The 18,902-nt window shown below is 35.8% G+C and overlaps 1 protein-coding gene across 1 annotated transcript in view; it reads left to right on the forward strand.

Moving 5' to 3' along the window:
• HLCS (holocarboxylase synthetase) overlaps positions 1–18,902 on the forward strand; it is a 132,726-nt gene that overhangs the window by 40,100 nt on the left and 73,724 nt on the right. Inside the window, exon 6 of the mRNA XM_069785122.1 lies at positions 8,395–8,666. Coding sequence (XP_069641223.1) covers positions 8,395–8,666 — 272 coding nt within the window. The remainder of the gene's footprint in view (positions 1–8,394; positions 8,667–18,902) is intronic.

The following is an 18,902-nucleotide window of genomic DNA, read 5'->3' on the forward strand; positions in this document are numbered from 1 at the left end:
CATATGCATGGACGGCTTCAGGTTTTTTTAAAGATACGCTTTCAGTTCTGGATGACGTTTAGCCTTTGACCCAGCCACTTTTTTACAATAAACAGTTTGTTGATGAGAGCAGCTGCTGGGAAGATTGCTTCCAGACTGTTCTGTTGCAGCTGAGTAAGAAAAGCGAAAGCCAGCATGCACCTTACGGCGTTGCTCTGCTGTCCTCCCTGTTCCTCCGCTCAGCTCTGGTTTGCGTTGAGGACAGTGCAGTGGGGCCTTCTGCAGCTAGCCTCGTCCTGCGGCTGCGAAGGCTGTGAGGGACCATAAATGGCAGTACTTTCTCAAAACTGAGAAATCAAAACAAACGTCTTCTGCTTAGGGCAGTACACATTCACTCGTTTTTATATTGTTCCCTCCTTTTAAGAATTTTTTATGCTTTTTTTTGCATATAACAATAAAGAAAAAATGCGATTGCCTCATTTCCTGTATTTGTTTTGCATGACTGAATGATAGCATGTGCCTTCTAGTAACTTAATACCTAAGCATAACACTGTGCTAAAAACAACAGAGAGATACTGATACAAAAAACTTGACATGAAGACCATTTTCCCTTTTCATTGCTAGTTGGTTTCCTTTTATCTTATTTTTAACCTTATTGACAGCATTCTTTTCTCTACAGAAGGTAACTTCTGATATATTTTTCATTAGTTGGTGAATTCTGACCTGGGCCCTGCAGCCTGTTTGTAGAATGGACTGCTGCACATTGGATAAATTAATTTTCTGCCTGCATACAGTGCTTTTTAAAACTAAATTTAATTTTGGATTCAAATTTAGGCACAGATTTATGAGCAGTTGCTGGACATGTAGACTGGGAATGGGTTGAAATCTAAGATGCTTCATGTTCAAAGAAACGTAACTGCAATAAAAAGGATAAGGATACCTTGCAACACTTTGTTAAAAATCTTTCCCTTTTTTGGACGAGGTATTCCATGTTATCAGTTGGCAAAACAGACCCACTTCTATATGTGACTATTTCTACTCCCCATACTGCTGAGATGTTGCACTGTATAACTGTTTATGTAATGTAATACTTGTTTTTAAAAACACACTGAAGCGTGGAGACAAAAATAAGGAACTTGGTCTCTGGAATGATCTTTCAGAAGTGATTAGCTTTTTCTGCCTCTCTTTAGAAAGTGTATCACAGATTAAAATAACTACCCAAACCACTAGAGACTCCTAAAAATCCGTCTGGGTGTGAATTTAAAAAGTTACCAAACCCTGCCATCTTTCTAAATGCCCTTCCATATTTTACATAATCGACTCATGTTTTGCACCCTATCTGGGTTTAGAAAATATAAAAAGATTATTAATAAACTGAAACAGATTTCCTATTTATGTAGTATCCTGACAACGCATAGCAAATATCAGCCAAGTAACTACAGAAGTTCATGAGAACATGAAATGAGAATGCACCTTGGTTGTACTATAATAAAATCTTTATGAAGTTCTTTGGGGGATGGGGAAAGGAGGGAGTGGAGAACTGGGGAATTCTCTCCTTCCTAAATCTTCCTAATCTTGAAAATAATGGCCCTCTGTGTGCTGAATAGCATAAGAGAGATGCACAGATTCTCCCCTAAGTTAGCCTAGAAGAGTGACCTCAGCTAAAATATGTCTTCCTATTAATATAATATGCAAAACAAATGAAAATATTGTAATTAATCTGGAGATAGATTAAAATCAGCCAGTGGGGCCATGGAGGGAAACATCTAGCTTGCAGAATTTTTATCTATTTCCTTGAACAAGGAGTGAACTTTGAAATTAATTATAAGCAGTTAATATTAAGAGAAAAGTTTTATATATGCTTTCTGAAAATGAATTTGAATACTTTATATATTTCAAATCATATTTTGAACATGTTGTGAATAGCCTGTGTTTTACAGTTCTGTTTATTCTTTTTGTTTCAGTTGATAAAAAAGTCCATCTTCAACTTTACACTTAAGTCTAAAAGGGCAACTATTAAGGACTCCAGGCATTGATGTGTACTTTGGTAATGTTATTACATATTAATGACATCTGAACAGTATTGAAATAATGATTAGGACTATCTAATGAATTAACCTGGTTGTCTGGTTAGAGACGCTGGCTTTGACACACAAACACAAATAATACATCTGCTATCTACAGCTTTCCTAAGTCCTGCTGAACTTGCAGAAGATGGCCGCTGCGGCTTAATTGCCAGTATTGTTTTTCTTGAGATGGAAGAGCAACCTTTCTCCCATCTCTGTGATTGTTTCTATGGAAGAAGTTACAGCAGGCCTATTCTTCATCCTCTTCCAGTTCCTCTGTAAGACCGTGATCGTCAAGAGATTATCCTCTTTCCTCATCTGATCTATCAAGTTTTGGGTGTTTTTTTTTTTTTTCTCCTTTCTTCAGTCTTTTCCTAAGGATAAAGACATTGTACTGGGTTTCCCTCCCTTGTAAAATGAAGTAATACCTTTTGATGAATGATTGTAGTACTAAACAGTATTTATAAAATGTTTTACAAAGCCTCAGTAAAAGGTAATATATACATGCTAAGGTTTGAAAACAATAAGGATAGTATGTAACTTCACATTTTTCCTGCACCTTCTGTATATTTACAGTAAGGTTTTTTGGTGCAATTTAATATTTATTTATTTATTTATAGCATTTTTCTGTATTGACTAAGTATGAACATGATTTTAAAACGGGGCCATGGTTGTGTTATGAAACTGTCATCAGCTTCAGATCTCAAAGTATGGCATTATTACAGGAAGTAAAAACACAGGCAGCATCAGAAAAGCATTTTGTGTGCCTCATTAGTCAGAAATGTCTGCCAAAACCTTGCCCTCTTGTGCTAATAGCTGACTTTTCCTGCTGCTGGCCTCCTAAGTCACTAGCATTCGGGGCTGGAGTTGCCACTGTAGATGTGGTTTTTGCTGGCACCAACCTACGGCTTACTACCATGTTGGACTTCAGTTTGTTTCTGTTGGATTCAAGAGATACTATGGAAGCTCTCCAATGGCTAATTTAACACCTTCAAACTTGTAGGGTTGTTGAGCAAAGCTGTGTAATACAAGGAGGATGTATTTTTTTTGTGTATATGTATATGCGTGTGTGTATTTTTATATTCTACAGTTGAAATCAGATTCCAAAGGCTGTGGACTCTTTATTAAAATATGTTCTTTTCTATCAGTGCTGATACAGAATTCATATGAAATATATACATTTGAGATCATACCTGAACCGAATAGCACTTACTTGGAAACAGCCAATTCAGAAAAAAAAGGTTAGCCATATTGAAGGTGTGATGTCTATAAATGTGGTTGTGCTCCAAACGGACTATTCATGTGCTCCTCTAAAAGATTGGTACTTTATGCTTGTGTGATCTTCACTTGTCTGCAGTTGTTAAATATATATGCATATGTGATTTAGTCAGTACATCAACTGGTAATATATGAATCAATGCATCAACTGCAAACTTTTTTAAAGTACAGTGAAGCAAAAATAGAGGTAGTTCATTGGAAATGATTACATTTTATGCAAAGGAAGGAGAAAAATTGTTAAATTTTGTTCTAGCTATGTATCCAGAAAGTGAATACTTGGCCTCACTTACTCAACAAGCAACAGCTAAAATAGAGTATTATATTACAGTCACAATATTGAGTCACCGGGTAGAGCATCAGTAGTTAAAATTATCTCATTTTTCCTCCCAAGAAAGGAAAGAGCTGACTGATGTATAATGTTTGTTTGTTTTATGACATTTTATTTTTAGCTTTCATTTAGTTTTGCCTCCATGTTTTTAATAGAAACCAAATGAATTTAGGCTGTGACTGAATTTTGTCTTAACAAAGAATTCCATTGATACAGAGTTTAAGACCTATCGTCACAGAGTTTGATAGAAAAGAGCAGCTCCCAAACATGCCCAATGAGAGAGATACTTGCATATATATGTGTGTGTATATGAGCGTACATATAAAAATAAGAAAATACATCAAAATTCTCTCTCTATATAAGTAGAATGTAAGAATAAAGTCTTGGATTTGGGATTATTTTGAACCATTATAACTGAAAGTTTATGTGCTTTGTGCATAAGTCTCATTGGTTGATAGGGCCCAGGTGCAAATAAAATCTTCTCCATCAGGAGCTGTAATTTTCTGTTATTTTATACTACAACAGAGAAGGGTCCTTATGCAGCTTTTTTTTGTGTCTTATGTCTCCCTCTTTTCTCCTTTTTGTTCAGTTTCAACTACTAAGTAAGCATTAGGAAAAAGTGAAACTAATTATTACAAAAATAAAAAGAATTTTAAACAGCAAAAGAAAACTTCCGTTACGTAACAGTTTCTTCACACAGCTGACCAAACTCTTAAAATCATAGAAAGCAGGTGTTAGATCATAAACAAAATACAGCTTTTACTCTTCCTTCTTTACGTTACAATTACCATTTAAACTTTAGTTCAACAACTTGCAATGTCAGACCTCCAATCCTTGATACAGTGACCCCTAATAAATCTTTGTGCTGATCAGTGGAGGAGCTGAGGGTATGTAGTATGCAGTAGCTTAACTCTCTATTTCTCTGAATTTTGTGACTTAACATCCACTATATCTCCCTATCCACTCAGAACAGCTTTTCATTCAGTGACACTTTCAGTCTGATAATCAAAATTCTGCTTTTTGATCTGTTTGTCCGTGGGTACCAGATCAGTGAGGCTGTCACTGCTTTGAAATTTCGTATCTCTCCATGCTTCTGACTGAGAGGATTTAAGTTGTGCTTTGGAGTGCTGGGGAAGAATTTGTTAGTAAGAAGTGGTGGTAGTTCCTGTTGGTCTAGTGCTTTTGGTAATTGTTTTTTACGATGCATTGAAAATATATTGTGCTTTTACCGTTTAAAATCTGGGTAGAAAAATTTTCTCATTATAAATATTAAATTTGTAGTTGATTATTTTAACTGTGAAAAGCTGATTAGCTCTCTTGTTGCCAAGTTGTTTGGTTGATGTGTCAAATTTCATTCTTACTTTAAGAGAGAAGGCAATATATTTGCTTTAGAGAATGTACATATAAAATGCCATTTGAAAAATAAACAGTTTTAGAGGACGTTAAATTTGGCTTGACTTCAGTTCTCCTATCCAAAACTGATGCAGTAATGATGAATAACAATTTCAGAATACATTTGTGCTACCCTAAAACAAGTGTAGTTATTATATTTACAAAGTATGTTACTGGTAATATGCGTAATACAGATTTTAGTACAATTGTCTGCAGCTACTTACACATAAATTGTTGTCTGTGCCTGAATAAGTGACAGCTACAGCTTTTTTAGTGGCATACTCCTTTAAAGCTTGTACCTGCATGTTTTTGGATTTTGATAATGGTCAGGGTAAGCAGTGGCCAGGAGTTTGGGTGTTCCTTACCTTGTGTTGGGTGCCTTGCTTGACACACCTGATCTGGTCCCAGAGGTGTGGAAGGCCAGACAGTTCCTGAACCAACCCTTTTCATTTAAATGGCCACCAGAGGTTGCTGCAGAACGGCAGACGTGGCTGGGGATGGGGTTTGAATTCAAAGCTCAATCCTGAATTTAACAACAAATCGCACAGTTAGGTTCTGACGTGATTATATTCCTTTTAAATGGAGTTGAAGCAGAGGTTAACCCTGACTTCTTATAAAATGTGATTATTTCATTATACAAAAATGTACTTCTCTGTGTGCTAGTATAATTGTGGGGACCAAAATGCATTGGTTCAGCATCCGTGTTTCTGTAACTTTGTGTGAAGGAGGTTCTTAAAACAAAAATTATTTTTTCTAGCATGAACTTGGACAGCACTTGAAACTTTGCTTTATTAAAAATGTAAAAATGTATTTTTTAGGAATTTTTAAAATCAACTGTTCTTGATTATGTATTACTCATGTTTATATTTTTGATCAGCTCAATAAACGTGTACGTTATGGGAAAAATTAGCTTCATAATTATACACATGTAACAATTCTTAAATGGTTCAGTATGCATTAGAAAAAAGAAAATTAAATCAAGAAGTAAACCTAAAAACTATGGGGAAAAACTCACCTGAAAGAATGTACTCACGAGGATAAATGGTAGGAATTGTGTGGCATATTTGTAATAATGTAACATCACACATAAATGTATGCTATTTCAGTCTTTTCAGAAAGTGTGCTGTGGCAAAAGTACACCAGACATTCTGACACATAGAACTGAGCACTTTCATTGTTTGTTTAGAATGTAATAATACTTTAAGCACCTTTATTTTTTAACTTAATGTCTGTTTTTGTAAGTCTGTAAACCCGTCTTTAAGTGAGTTAAAATTATGTTTTTGTGTCTAGGAATTGCACGCTCAATTATACTAAATGAATTTCTGTGTTTGGAAAGCAATAGGAAAATGCACTTTCTGATTAAGCACAGTTTTTCCATATACTCCCTGACAAGAATGAAAGCTATAATTTTTCTAAATATCTGTTACAGCTAATACGTTACTCTGTGTGTGTGTAAAACAAGTAGGATAGTGTGTAAAGAATTTAGCAGCAGTCTTTCAAAGCTATGATATTACGCTAAATGAAGATAGAAGTGCTTCATGCTGATCAGTCAGAGAAATGCTCATAAAACTTTTAATGCCACATCATCATTTACGATGCATACACACACACACAAAAAAGGAAGAAAATACTTAAAGCATATTTTATCCAAGAAGTTAGATAGAAAGAGTTCAGACGGAGCTTTAGAAAACCAAGAAATGAGAAGTAATTTCTCTGTAACTAAAATTTTGCTACTGAGTCACTCTTAGATCATCCTCAGTTTTAGAAGCTAGTGCCTGATTGCATTTGAAAAGAGGCTGTTCCTTTCTTCGTGTTATGCTCTGCTGCCCATACTACAGAGCTGCAAACCAGTAAGTCTGCTGACATTCAAAGAACGTCACACAAGAAGCAGTGTCTGTGTGAAACTCGAGAATGTGTAGTTTCTGAGGATGGAAAAATCTATAAAAAGGTGTTAGGAACAGGACCACTTTTCTCATTCCTTCTTAAGATATAACAATGGGATTTGGAAAATTGGAGCAATTCCTCAGATAGATAACTATTTATAGGAAGTTTGCTTTTAATTGTGGGTTGTGGGTTTTAAAGGGTTGGGCTGGAGCTCGGAGACATCTTATTCAAGGGCAAGAGAGCTTAGTCCTGTCTTCAGCACTCACGTAGGAAACACTCATATTCTGGTTCCCAGATATGGCAGTAATGGGAAGGAGAGGCATATATTTGGTCAGAAGTTTTTTATTTAAAAGTCAAATGTCTTCCTCTTAAAAATTTAAAGGCAAGAATCACTAGTACATTATTTTCAGTAGAATAGAAACCACAATTTTTGTGGTTTCGTATATTGTATAAATGACCACTCTGACTCTAGAAGGAGAGCTCTTCGAAATTTAAGCAACATGCTTAGCAAAAAGAAGTCCCGGCATCTGTGTTCGTGGGCTGTTAACTTACGGTTTCTAAAGACATGGCAAATGTTTCACATCAAATCTCTCAAAATAGAATTAGATATCTCCAGAAAGAGTTCTATGAATGTGTAACAGTTGTTTCAGGGTGTCACCAGACAGGTAATAATCCTAGTAATTCATCTCTTCATTTCACATTCAAAAAAATGTATTTCTAAATAACCTAAAATAAAGGAGAGAAAAATCAAAGTTTTGCTATGTAGCCATATAAAATTATATATGTATGTACATGTATATTTCACATTTAAAATCTTTTGCACAGAAATGTGTGCTAGCTGTGCCACTGACTGGGACAAGGACAACAGAGCATATATACGACTGCATTTCATACACTGGTAGAATTTTCGTAGTTGTGTGCATTCTTGAGTTACATGCTTCTCTTAGCTAGCTAATTAACAGCCACTTTTGTCTATATTTAAGGTAATAGCAGTGAAGCTTCTGTTAGCTGAAGATATGAACAATTTTAGTAGGTATTCTACTGAGAAATCAGTAAATGTTTTTCTTAGCTGCTGCTTTATCCTTCAGATCGAGTCTTAGCAATGGACTAAAGGACTTCCAGCAAAGAAACTTAGCATGTTGAAAAACCTGCATAATACAGATGAATGTGTGCACTCCATGCTTCAGTATCTAGGAGAACCACTACAAATGCTGTTACAGGGAAAGATTAAGCCTAATTAATCTGCAAAGGAGCATGGTCTCAAGTCTAGGAAGACAGTACGTAGTAGTCAGGCGAGGCTGGACTAGAATAAGTAGCAGAAGTTGATCTTTGAAGAGGACATGGAGTTAATTTTCCTATTTTGCAGTAGAAGATAATTGCTTGAATAAAAATATTCTCAGAAGAATGTATGTCTTCACACGTGGTGGTCTGCATTTCTATGCCTTATTTTATTTCCCTTGCTCACAGGAAATCCATCTTGCTTTTCTGAAATGGCTCGAGGGAAATGTAGATGCTGAAGGATTAAGAGCATCCAGCAAGGTGTCTCTTAAATTTGTTTCATCCTGTGAATCAAAAATGGAATTAACTCCATCTCTCATGCCAGTCATCACTGAGATGGGAAGGTTCTCATCAGAACATTTCAGCCTGAAGACATATCAACAGAATCTTCAAACAAAGAAACTTGGAAAGATTCTTCTTTTTACTGAAGTTACCACAACAACAATGAATCTTCTAGATGGGTAAGATAGTGATCTAGACCATACTGAATAAACTTTCTGATCTGGAATTCACAATTATAGTAACACACAATGTTCAGAAAGAATCTTCTTTCTCTTTGGTTTCTTTTTTGCCTACAAGTTAGCCAAAGGAAAAAAAAAAAGCCGATTATCTTCTAGATAGGACACAAAATAGAGATCTTGGTGTTGACAGAATATTAATTGATAATGTATAAAATACTAAGCCATAAAGGGTAGAAATATCTGAATGTGACAACTTTTTACTTGGCGGTGGATTTTAATCGTTATTCCTCTTGCAAACCATGAACATCACCATAGGAAAGTTCAAGGTAGTAAATGTGCATATTTGGGAGATTACATGCATTTTCTAGTACAAGTTATCTTCTAAGCTAGTTGTTTGACAAAAGTAATACCAAGTAGACTGTGGCCTTAATTTTAAGATTACTGTGTTCTCTTATTCCCTTTACTGAATATTTCACCAAAATGCTCTTTAGTGGTTTATTTGGGTTTTTTTTAAACATCGATTAGGGTTATGCTAGACATTCTTTCATCATCGCATAGATGACCCTTGTGAATGAGTTGTGGGATACCTTTGAGAAGGTAGTTCATTACAGTTTTGAGTGGGATTAAGCGATATGAAAATCACAGTTACTAAATCTTAGGTTGGAGTCTATGTACAAAGACTATACTGTTTCATGAACAGTCTGATGGAAAAAACTGTCTTTGGGAAGTTGTTGCTCTTCAGGACAGATTATTCTATGTGTGTTTCTACCTGCAGCTATAACTTTTCTTGGCAGCTACTTTTGAGTATCAGTGTTAATTTATCTGCAGAAATTGCAGATGAATTTTACTGTTGAAAATAACCTCAGGAATTTTGGGTTGGATTTTTTTTTTTTAATAAACATCATCAGTTAAATCATCTTGAATGTTATTGTAACTGATTAGTTAACCAGCAATAATAGCTTCAGTTCTCAGCTAGAGAGCCTAAATTGTGAGACTGATATAAGTTACAGAATATGCCTTCTTGCAAGTAATAAAGGTGATTTGTTTTAGAATGTACATGCACAAAATCTGTGAATGAGGATGCATTATAACAGTATTAAAGTAAATCAGTTTGTAGTCTTACAGTTGACACTGATAATTTGTGCTGAAGTATTGCAATTTAGAGACAGTTGGAATCAAATACAAATTTCTTTTAATTCCAAGCTATTCTCTGTGTGTGCATATGTGCTCGTGCACACACATTAAAAAAATGTTGCTATCTAATTTTGCCACTCCCCTTCCCCCAGATATACATCCTCATCCTGCAGCTGATTTTGCAGTGGCTTTTGGACATAGACAGACATGCTAGTTCAATAAGAAGCCACAAAGAAAAGAGTTATTTTATAGAAGCATTTGTAGCATTTGCTTCTTAATTTTTAGTATTCACAGCATGTTCAGCCCACTAGATTGAAAGCAGAAGTACTGTGAAGAAACCGACAAAGTGATAATTTAATAGGTCAAGACCTTTCTTCTGTGACAGTTGTTTTTGGTGGTGGTTCTCAGTAACATTATTCACACATCTCAGTAAGATGAGGTATATAATTCAGAGGTTTGTGAATTTATTTAGATATCACAAGCTAAATAGAATCATGTCTGCCAACTTATATATGATTATATTATCAAGAAAGGCAAGACAGCTAAGAGAAGTGGTCTTGGTTTTCCAGTGACTGTGGAACCTTTACTCTCTTATCTTTAAAGTGCTGTACCAGCAGAGTGGTCAGCACTCAGGTTGCTTTTTTACATTAAGTAGTCCAAATGTAATGAAGTGTTTACAGATGTAGGTCTTCAAGATTTTCCCCATCATGATGCAGCTTGAGTAGTCAGTTTTCAGGTAAGGTGTAAACTAGAAGTCCTGGCTCTAAGTAGCTTATACTGGGAAGATGATCTCAGTCAGATTACAATTCAAACAATTAAATTTATCTTACAGAAAGACCTTTGTTTTAATAAATTAAAATACTTGTCTTAAGTATTATGGTTGATGTTATGGTAAATACTTTGTTGTCATGAATAATAGAATAATGTAGTCCATGTGATTTGCAATTCAGCACAGTACCTCGAGTGTTCACAGATGATAGCATTTCATAAATCACTAGAAATTGATGCAAATACCTATTAGGTAATTTTTATTGAAGAAAAAAGTTGTCAGGTTTTTAAGGTACTTCCAAATGAACCAATATGAATTTGTTAGGATATGTGTATGACACTTTTTTCTAATTACCAATTCTGAAGGAAAGGAAAACATATATCAGGAAAAAAGATTTTCTTTGCTTGAACCAAAACCAGGTATCTATTGTTCATTCGTGATTCCCAGAAAAAAAATTGCAATACTGTGTTTATGTAATCATGTATTGCAATAAGTGCTTGTTATGTGATAGACTCTCTTAGGGTCTCTCAAATTTTACCGAGTTTGTGATGATTGAAAATACCATACAGACACCTCAGGAACTTAATTAGTGTGATTAGTATAAATTTAGTTAGTAAATTATTTATTTAGTAAATCATAAATAAATTCAGCATTTAACTTTCATGATTTTACATTTTCTTATACCTTGTGCACCAACTGAATATCAAACTATTGTCCCTCTTTCTTTCCAGTTCCCCAAACCTTCATACCCCCCCAAAATTAAGATGTGGAAGGAGAAAGTGGGCTGGAACTAATTTAATGGCTGAGCAACCTCACAGTGGAGAAACAGCCGGAGCCTAATAGGGGTCTTTGTCTGCATTTCCACCCTGGCTGGTAACGTGCCAGTCAAAAGTCAAGCAAGAGAAACAGGTGGAAACTATTAGACCTGTCATAAAGTTTGAAAAATTGATTCTGGAGGCTAAGTGAATAGATTGAACTTGACAGTGTTGTCCTAAAGATTCTAAGGGAAAATTCTGTAGTTTAATTTGGGATCTCTTGATTGTTCATTAGCTCTCCAGATGGCAGGTCTTGGCAGTTTCCGTATTAACGTACACACTGTATTATCACTGGTGTCCATTTATGTGTCCTAAGGTAACAAACGAAGTGTGAATTCACCTGTAGGTGTCTAAAATTAAATGGCATTAGTCTAATTATAAAATAAAGATTTGTTTAAATGTCATATAGTTTTAAATGATCAATATTGCTTTTATGATTTCCTGTTAAAAGCCTTATTTGAACCATTTGAGGCTATTTTTAAAAGCATTTCCACTTGTATTTCTTAAACTAAGATTTAAAATCCTTACCAAAGATTAGAAGCTTCCTTGTTATTTCTCTAAAAGGAAATTCTTTCTGTAAGTTTCAGTTCAGAAACCTTGTCTTCAAAGATATTTATCCTAATGCCAATTGAACAGGTTAACCTTGCCAGAAGCAGTTCCACTTTCTCTGTCTCCTCTCCTCAGAGCATGCCTGGGATTGCATGATTTAAGATGAAACCATTATTTTTTGAGGATGCATCTGATATAGTGATACAGGTGTTACATTGTAGAGACATAGTTACTGGACTCACAAGACCTGAGACTGATAAGGAAATATTTCTAGCACACTCTTAATTGGCTGGAATGGTTTCACAAGCATTTCATTAAAAGATAAACTAATTAGATCTACATTTCAGTTTTATTCTTTACTGGCACCTTATATCCTGTTTTAATGTTTTAGTTGGCAGAAGATTTGATTTATACATGATTAAGCCAGCATGTGATATATTCTATATGAAATGCCATTGTGGATTCCTTTTCCCCAATATTTAAGAAGCACAAAGTGCCGTTGTTAGGAAGAGTTTGACACAAAAATGGTGAATTTTAGTGGAAATGAAATGTGGGATGAAGTTGCTTTCATAATTGCTGAATAGGATATTTAAATAAAATGTCAGCTTAGAATAAACAATTTCCAAACAGTTAAAAGCTTTGAAAAAGAAAATCCTTTACATCATTGGTGCCCCTTTAGTTTTTCTTTATGCTTTTCTAGATTAATATTGTTTAATTTTTTAAAATTGTACTACAGCTCTAATTTTGGAAAGGGAGCATTAGGACTCACTTTAAAACTCTTGTTTTAGTTGTATTCAAAAATGTGTGCTGCTAATGCAGGTATGAGTGAAAAGTAAGAGCAGCGCATAGTTGAAGGAAGTTGGAATGGCACTTCGGAGGCACAAGCAGACAAGTTGGGATTGACAAATTATATTTTATTCTTAGTGATTAATTTTTTTCCCAAATCCTTGTGATGTGTTACTCTATGTAAAGACAGTGGCCTCATGTTTAGTCATTGCATGCACCTCGGTGATCTCCCTTATTCTCTCTTCAAACTATATATTTTAGAAAACAAATTAAAATCAGGTATGTTGTGGGGAGTGGGTTGAAATGTCATTTGAAGGTAGAAACTTGGCATTAACGTAGCCTTTGCAAAATATGCCATACAGTCACAGTGCTTGTTTTCATTTCATCATCAGGCAGGCGTACCTGTTTAAAGCCTCCCTTCTCAGATACTTGTCTCAGAATTCCACTAGGACTGTAACTACAAGTCAGAATTATTCCTCTTACAACTATTGGCTCAACTTGATTGACCATTTTCTTAAAAGCTATGGAAATTGTTTACTACTTTTAATATTATTTTAGCTAGCCATGCCTCATCATCTGGGTTCAGGTGGGTGGAGGAAGCTGTTTTGCTGTAATAGTCAAAACCAACGGCAAGCTGCGTCACAGACCTTGTGGTTTCCTTTCTTGAAAACGTATGTGTTGTTGAACTACAAAGTCTTCAAAGAGTAATCTTTGTCTTTTTAGCATGGTGAGACTATCCTCGTACGTTGTCTGCTATAAATAAATGTTTTATCCCCAACATTAACAGTTTGTAAAAATTAACCCCCTACACCCTTGTCCCTCAAGAATGCATGTTGGAGAGCTGGAAAATACCATGGTGGGCAGGAAGGATGCCTTTCTCTCAAGAAAGAGGCATTGATGGTGGATACTTTAAAAATGTATGCTGATAAATTGGTCAGTTGCATTTAAATGGTGTATGCATTTTATAGATAATCTTTTCTACAGATACATAACCAAAAATATTTTATCAGTTTGGATAATGAGTACTTCTTTGTGCAGAGAGCTCTCACAATAGTTCAGATTGGTTTTAAAAGCTTAGATACCTTGGGTTTGTTTGTTTGTTAAACTGTTGTGTGGGATAGGAATGCTTTGCTTGATGAGTGTCTATGAAGTTAAATACTAGTGGCAATAGATCTGCTCTTCAAGGAATTTTATGCTTTTAATCTACATCCGTCCCATTTAACTTAGCCTTGATATAATATCATCTTCCTTTGTTCTTTTTGTCATTGGGCTTACTAACTTTTAAACTTCTGGGTTTTTTATTTATAGGGTTGAAGGGCTTTTTATTCTCAAAAGATGAAAGTTAGTGCATTGGAATAGCTGCTTCCATGTCTGTTTTCCTTAAGGGGTTTTTTATATTCAATATTTTGTGCCTTCCTTTAGTGATAAAGATTAGCTCAAATAACTGAATATGTTTGTTTCCCTTAAATCAAATCAAATTAATTTCAACAGTAATTTTTGCTAATTTAGTTTGAAATGTATAATATTTCATACTTTATTCTTCCATTCACTTATTGGTAGTGTTTTGCATCATCCAGTGTTAGAGAAAGCTGTCCTTCAGCCTCATAATAAAAGATCATGCAGGAATTTTTGTAATACAGCCAAGAGTCTGTTCCCTTCCTCGCCTGTAGAAAGGGAGGAATTCGGAAGTTTTTGGCACTGATTTGGTTCTGTGCCATTCCCAGACTCTTCTCTGCAATACCATTTTTCATTACATGCTTGCTGAAAGATTTCTGTATTAGGATTTGTCATCTCCTTTGCGTCAATTTTCCGTGCCTTTCTTTCCACCTGTTGTGAACAGTTCTTGAGGGTGCTAAACAATTAGGTCCCTATTTTCCTGTCACGCACCTTGTGTGTCTGATTTTTCATGGAATTGAAGACAAAATATGTTCCTCTTTATTTTTTTGTTACGTAAAATTAGTAGATTTTCTTCCTGTTAATGAAGTGGGCCCCCTGCTTGCATGGTTTCTGTCAGTGCAGGGGGAGGTTTGGCATTCCCAAAGGGGATTGAGTCACAAAAAAAAGATACCCGTTTTGCAGAGCAATTAACCCACGTTGAACTCTTATAGTAAGTATATTGTGTTACCCTGCTGCTGGAAGTTCCTAAACAATTCACATTGTCGTATGAATACACATGTAGCCTTGGAGCACTCCTCATTTGTTAAATATGAGAGGAAACCCTGTAAGACTGCACAGTTAAAATGAGAGCTAAAGAATGGAAATGGAAGGGTTTCAATAACATCCTACTGTTTTGTTTTACACAGTGCTGTTTTCATGCACACATTTTAAAACAGACTTTTTGTATTAAGATGAAAAAATTGAATGCTGAAGTTACAAATCATCACATTTTTTTGAAGAAGAGGATTAACTTGAAAAAGTATATAATACATGTAATAGAATACAATATATCATAATAATATATATAATCTATTGTTATATATGTTTATAATATTAATTACAACATATTACATGTATATTGTTGCTATTCAGTTGCTAACTTTGTGACTGTCAAGTCTGCCTTTGAATTTTAACTTTTATTTACTAAAAACTATCGATAAGCTTAAACTACGCAGAAGCACTTACAGATTTATGTTTGCACTTCACTGAGAAAGAGATTTTCATGCTTTTTCAGTCATCGTTTCATAGCATGTTAAGTATAATGGTGTCAGTTCTGTAGTGTCAGTGCGAACGCATATCAGGTAGGGCTATCCTTGTTCATCCAATGGCTTTCTGTGCACTGGGAAACCTGCCACCTTATTACCACCGATCTGAGCTCAGATCAGAATACAGCCTCTAATGAAGTCATGTGCTTATAGTAATAAGTTAAAAAACTCAAAGACAGGCATAAGTCGGTGTAGGACATGACCCATTGACTTAAAAAGGGGAGAGTAAGTGTTATAGGAGCTTAAACGGAATCTATTGTATAGTCATTTCCTAGCTCAAATGAAATTCATTGTATAGCATTAATAGAAAGACTTGCTAAAGCCTTAGGCCACAAGCAGTGAACTTCTACTTAGTTACATGAAGGGGGGCCCTGAGAAGGTGCATCATGGCAAAAATAAGGTAACCACACCTGTCAGCAGAAGCTGCCTCTTGGAGATAACAAAAGGAGTGGCCCACCTGGAGACAGAAAAAGGATCCAATGAGGAACAAGACCCCAGACCCAAATATTACTATTGGACCAAACCGTCATATGAGGGGAAGGGAACTTAGATTGTAAGGGTATAATTGCCCGGACATTTCTTTGTTCGGGGTCCCTCTCCGGAGGCACCCAGCTCGAGCTGTCCTATACCGCCGTACCGCTCAATAAATTCGTCTGACGTACATCATGTCGAAGACTCTGCTTCACAAAACCTAGGGTCGAGCCTGAGGGAAGAGGAAGCGCCTGAGGGTGAGTGTGTGTGTGAGGAGTCGGAAGGGGCATCCGTCAGCTCCCTGGAGCCGCCCGCTGTGGAGGGACTCCGGTCCGAGCCGTTAAAAGACTCGGGTGGTGTGTGCGCAGCTCCTTGAGTCACCGGTGTGTGAATGCTCGGGCAGTGGCCTGTCCCTGAACAGTAAGGCATAGCAAAACTACATATGTTGATAATGTGGTCAGATGAAACAACCTCCCCGCCTCCCTGATTAACCCCATTGAGTAGCTCGGGGCTTGGACAAGTCATGGATCTGCTTTTCTCCTTCATACCTTTTTACTGTAATTGTTATAACGATCAGGCTAGTAAAAGAATAAGTTGAAGATGTTACATTCAAATAAAACAGAATAGCGGTTAGGTATCTAAGTGACTTGATAATGCGTTTGATTAATGGGTTGCCCACGTTATGTGTGGCTGAGGAAGCCCCAGTTTAGGAACTAGTAAAGAGTCCACTTGGCTGGGCAGTACACGTTTCTTACACTTGACCTATGTTTAAGTTCCAGACAGACTCCCTATTTTTTTCAGAAAATGGGAATCTGGAGAAGAAGGGGAGCCCAGTATGTGTTGCTTTGGCAACTTCTCTGGCCATTACACTTGCTTTAAGTGATGCATAGGGGCTATCTCAGCCTTGGAATTACGTCTACAGAATAAATTTTGTCTGATCGTTTTAGGAAGCTGACGGGAAGAATCGCTGTTGTCAGCCATGGAGACAAACATGCTGTGTGCTAGCTTTTGACTTTAACTACTTTTATTTGAAAAGATCTGAATGCTGAACTACAACTAAGTGCAGTTGCACAAAGTCTGAATTATTCTCTGGAGGTGCCAGTTTCTCATTCTGACTACACTGGGAGAAGAGAGTAATCAGATTTCTTAGAAACTTGAAGTTGGATCATGGCTTTCAGTTTTCATTTTGCACATCTCCATCTCTTTGCCCTTGTTAGAAAAAAATGAAGAAAAAGAGGCTGGACTTACAACAGTATGGGAGCTAAGGTAGGAGCTAAGAAACTTATGGCATGGCTGTTTAGAGAAGTTTAGACAGCACCTGCTCCAGTGATGTTAAGAATAAATACACTGATTTTTGTTTGTTCCTATGCTGCCAGTCAGAAGATAGTGATTTAATTTCAGAATAATTCCCTGATTGTTTCCAGAGCCAAAAACTTGCAAAGCTTGTATAATTTCTAACTTAAGTAGTAAACTAAGAAAATCCCACAGAATCTGAATTCTTTAGCTAAATCCCACTGGCCTAATTTATTTTCACTTATACTCCTAGTTAAAATATTTTAAGAATCTGTTTGTATTCAAACGAAGGCTTGCGTTTATCACACCTCATATCATTTAGCCTAAAATGTCATGGCCTGTAGAATGGTGTGTAAAAGAAGCGAGGTTCCCCCACTGCAGTTTTGTGATCCCCAGGATTGCTATAAAATGCTGTACCTCATGTTGCTTTCAAAAGAATTTACTGGCATTGTTCTTGTTGCTTAACTGTTAAACGTGGATGAACTTCCAAATGTTTTTTGTAAACTTGAACTGACACTATTTTTACTGATGATATTATCTTACATAAAAAATCCAAAAGTATTTTAAAGGATTCTTTGCAAACACATATGGCATATTACATTAAGCAGTTGCGGAATACAACTGTAAACTGCCCTATAGACATTTTTCATTTGATCTGTGTTTGAATGGGTCATCAGTCTGTCCATTCACAGAGGAATATGAAGAGGCATACTGAAGAGAAAACAAGAGGAGAAAAAAAAGTAGGGAGATGGAGGCTGAGACATAGGAAAGAGGAAATAAGAATATGGCATTCAAGGGAAACAAATGTTATCTGTATTTACTGAATATTTCTTTAGCAAATATGCTAAGCTTAGGGTAAAATAAGTGGGATGTAAGAAGATCACAGTATTAATTGGGGAAAAATCTACATGTTGTCAGCATGCTTAGCAAACCAATTACTGATCAAAATCCCAATACTCCCTTGTTAAAAAGGCAAATTATCTACTGAAAGATAATTTACATGGTGTTTGAATTTGATTTCTTCTGAAGTTATAAAGACTGGTAATAACTCCACTTAAGCACATGGTGATTCCATTTCTGGTTTTTTTTTTGTTTGAAAATTGGGGAGTATCAGGAAAGGGGAGCACTTTATTTTGTGGAGGCTAAATAATAATTTTGCTTACAGTCATAACTGAATCTGTAAATTATGATGTCCTGGTTTGCTCGTTTATTTTTAGTCATCCTTTTAACCTTTCCTACCATCATAACAATTTTTTAATACCTAATCAGAATCTCACAAATTGCTTATATTTCATGCTTTTAAAAATGCGGCTTACAACATATTACATTGTACTTTTTGGATATCGTCTAATTCACTAAATTGCATGTTACATGACAGTAGAAAAGCTTCAGAATTCATTCCACCTGACTGTAATGCTTTCTATCCACTAATTTACTGTCTTCATTCAAATCCTTGGATAGGCAGTTAAAATTTCAAAATGGAATTTCATTCACCCATTTCTAAGCCCCTAAAACTTATTGGTAGACCTAGATGGGCTCTGGGCTTAGTGAAAGAGAACAATATATTTTTATACTGCTGCATCATCTGCTGCTAAAATATTTCACCCATATAATCAGTTGCTTTGTTTAAATATAAGACTTGATTTTCTTGTATGTCTAAATGAGAACTAATTTGGTCTTGCAAACTAGTTCCTACAGAACCAGCTTCCTTTTAAGG

This window comes from Haliaeetus albicilla, chromosome 6, assembly GCF_947461875.1.
Source record: "Haliaeetus albicilla chromosome 6, bHalAlb1.1, whole genome shotgun sequence".
NCBI lineage: Eukaryota > Metazoa > Chordata > Aves > Accipitriformes > Accipitridae > Haliaeetus > Haliaeetus albicilla.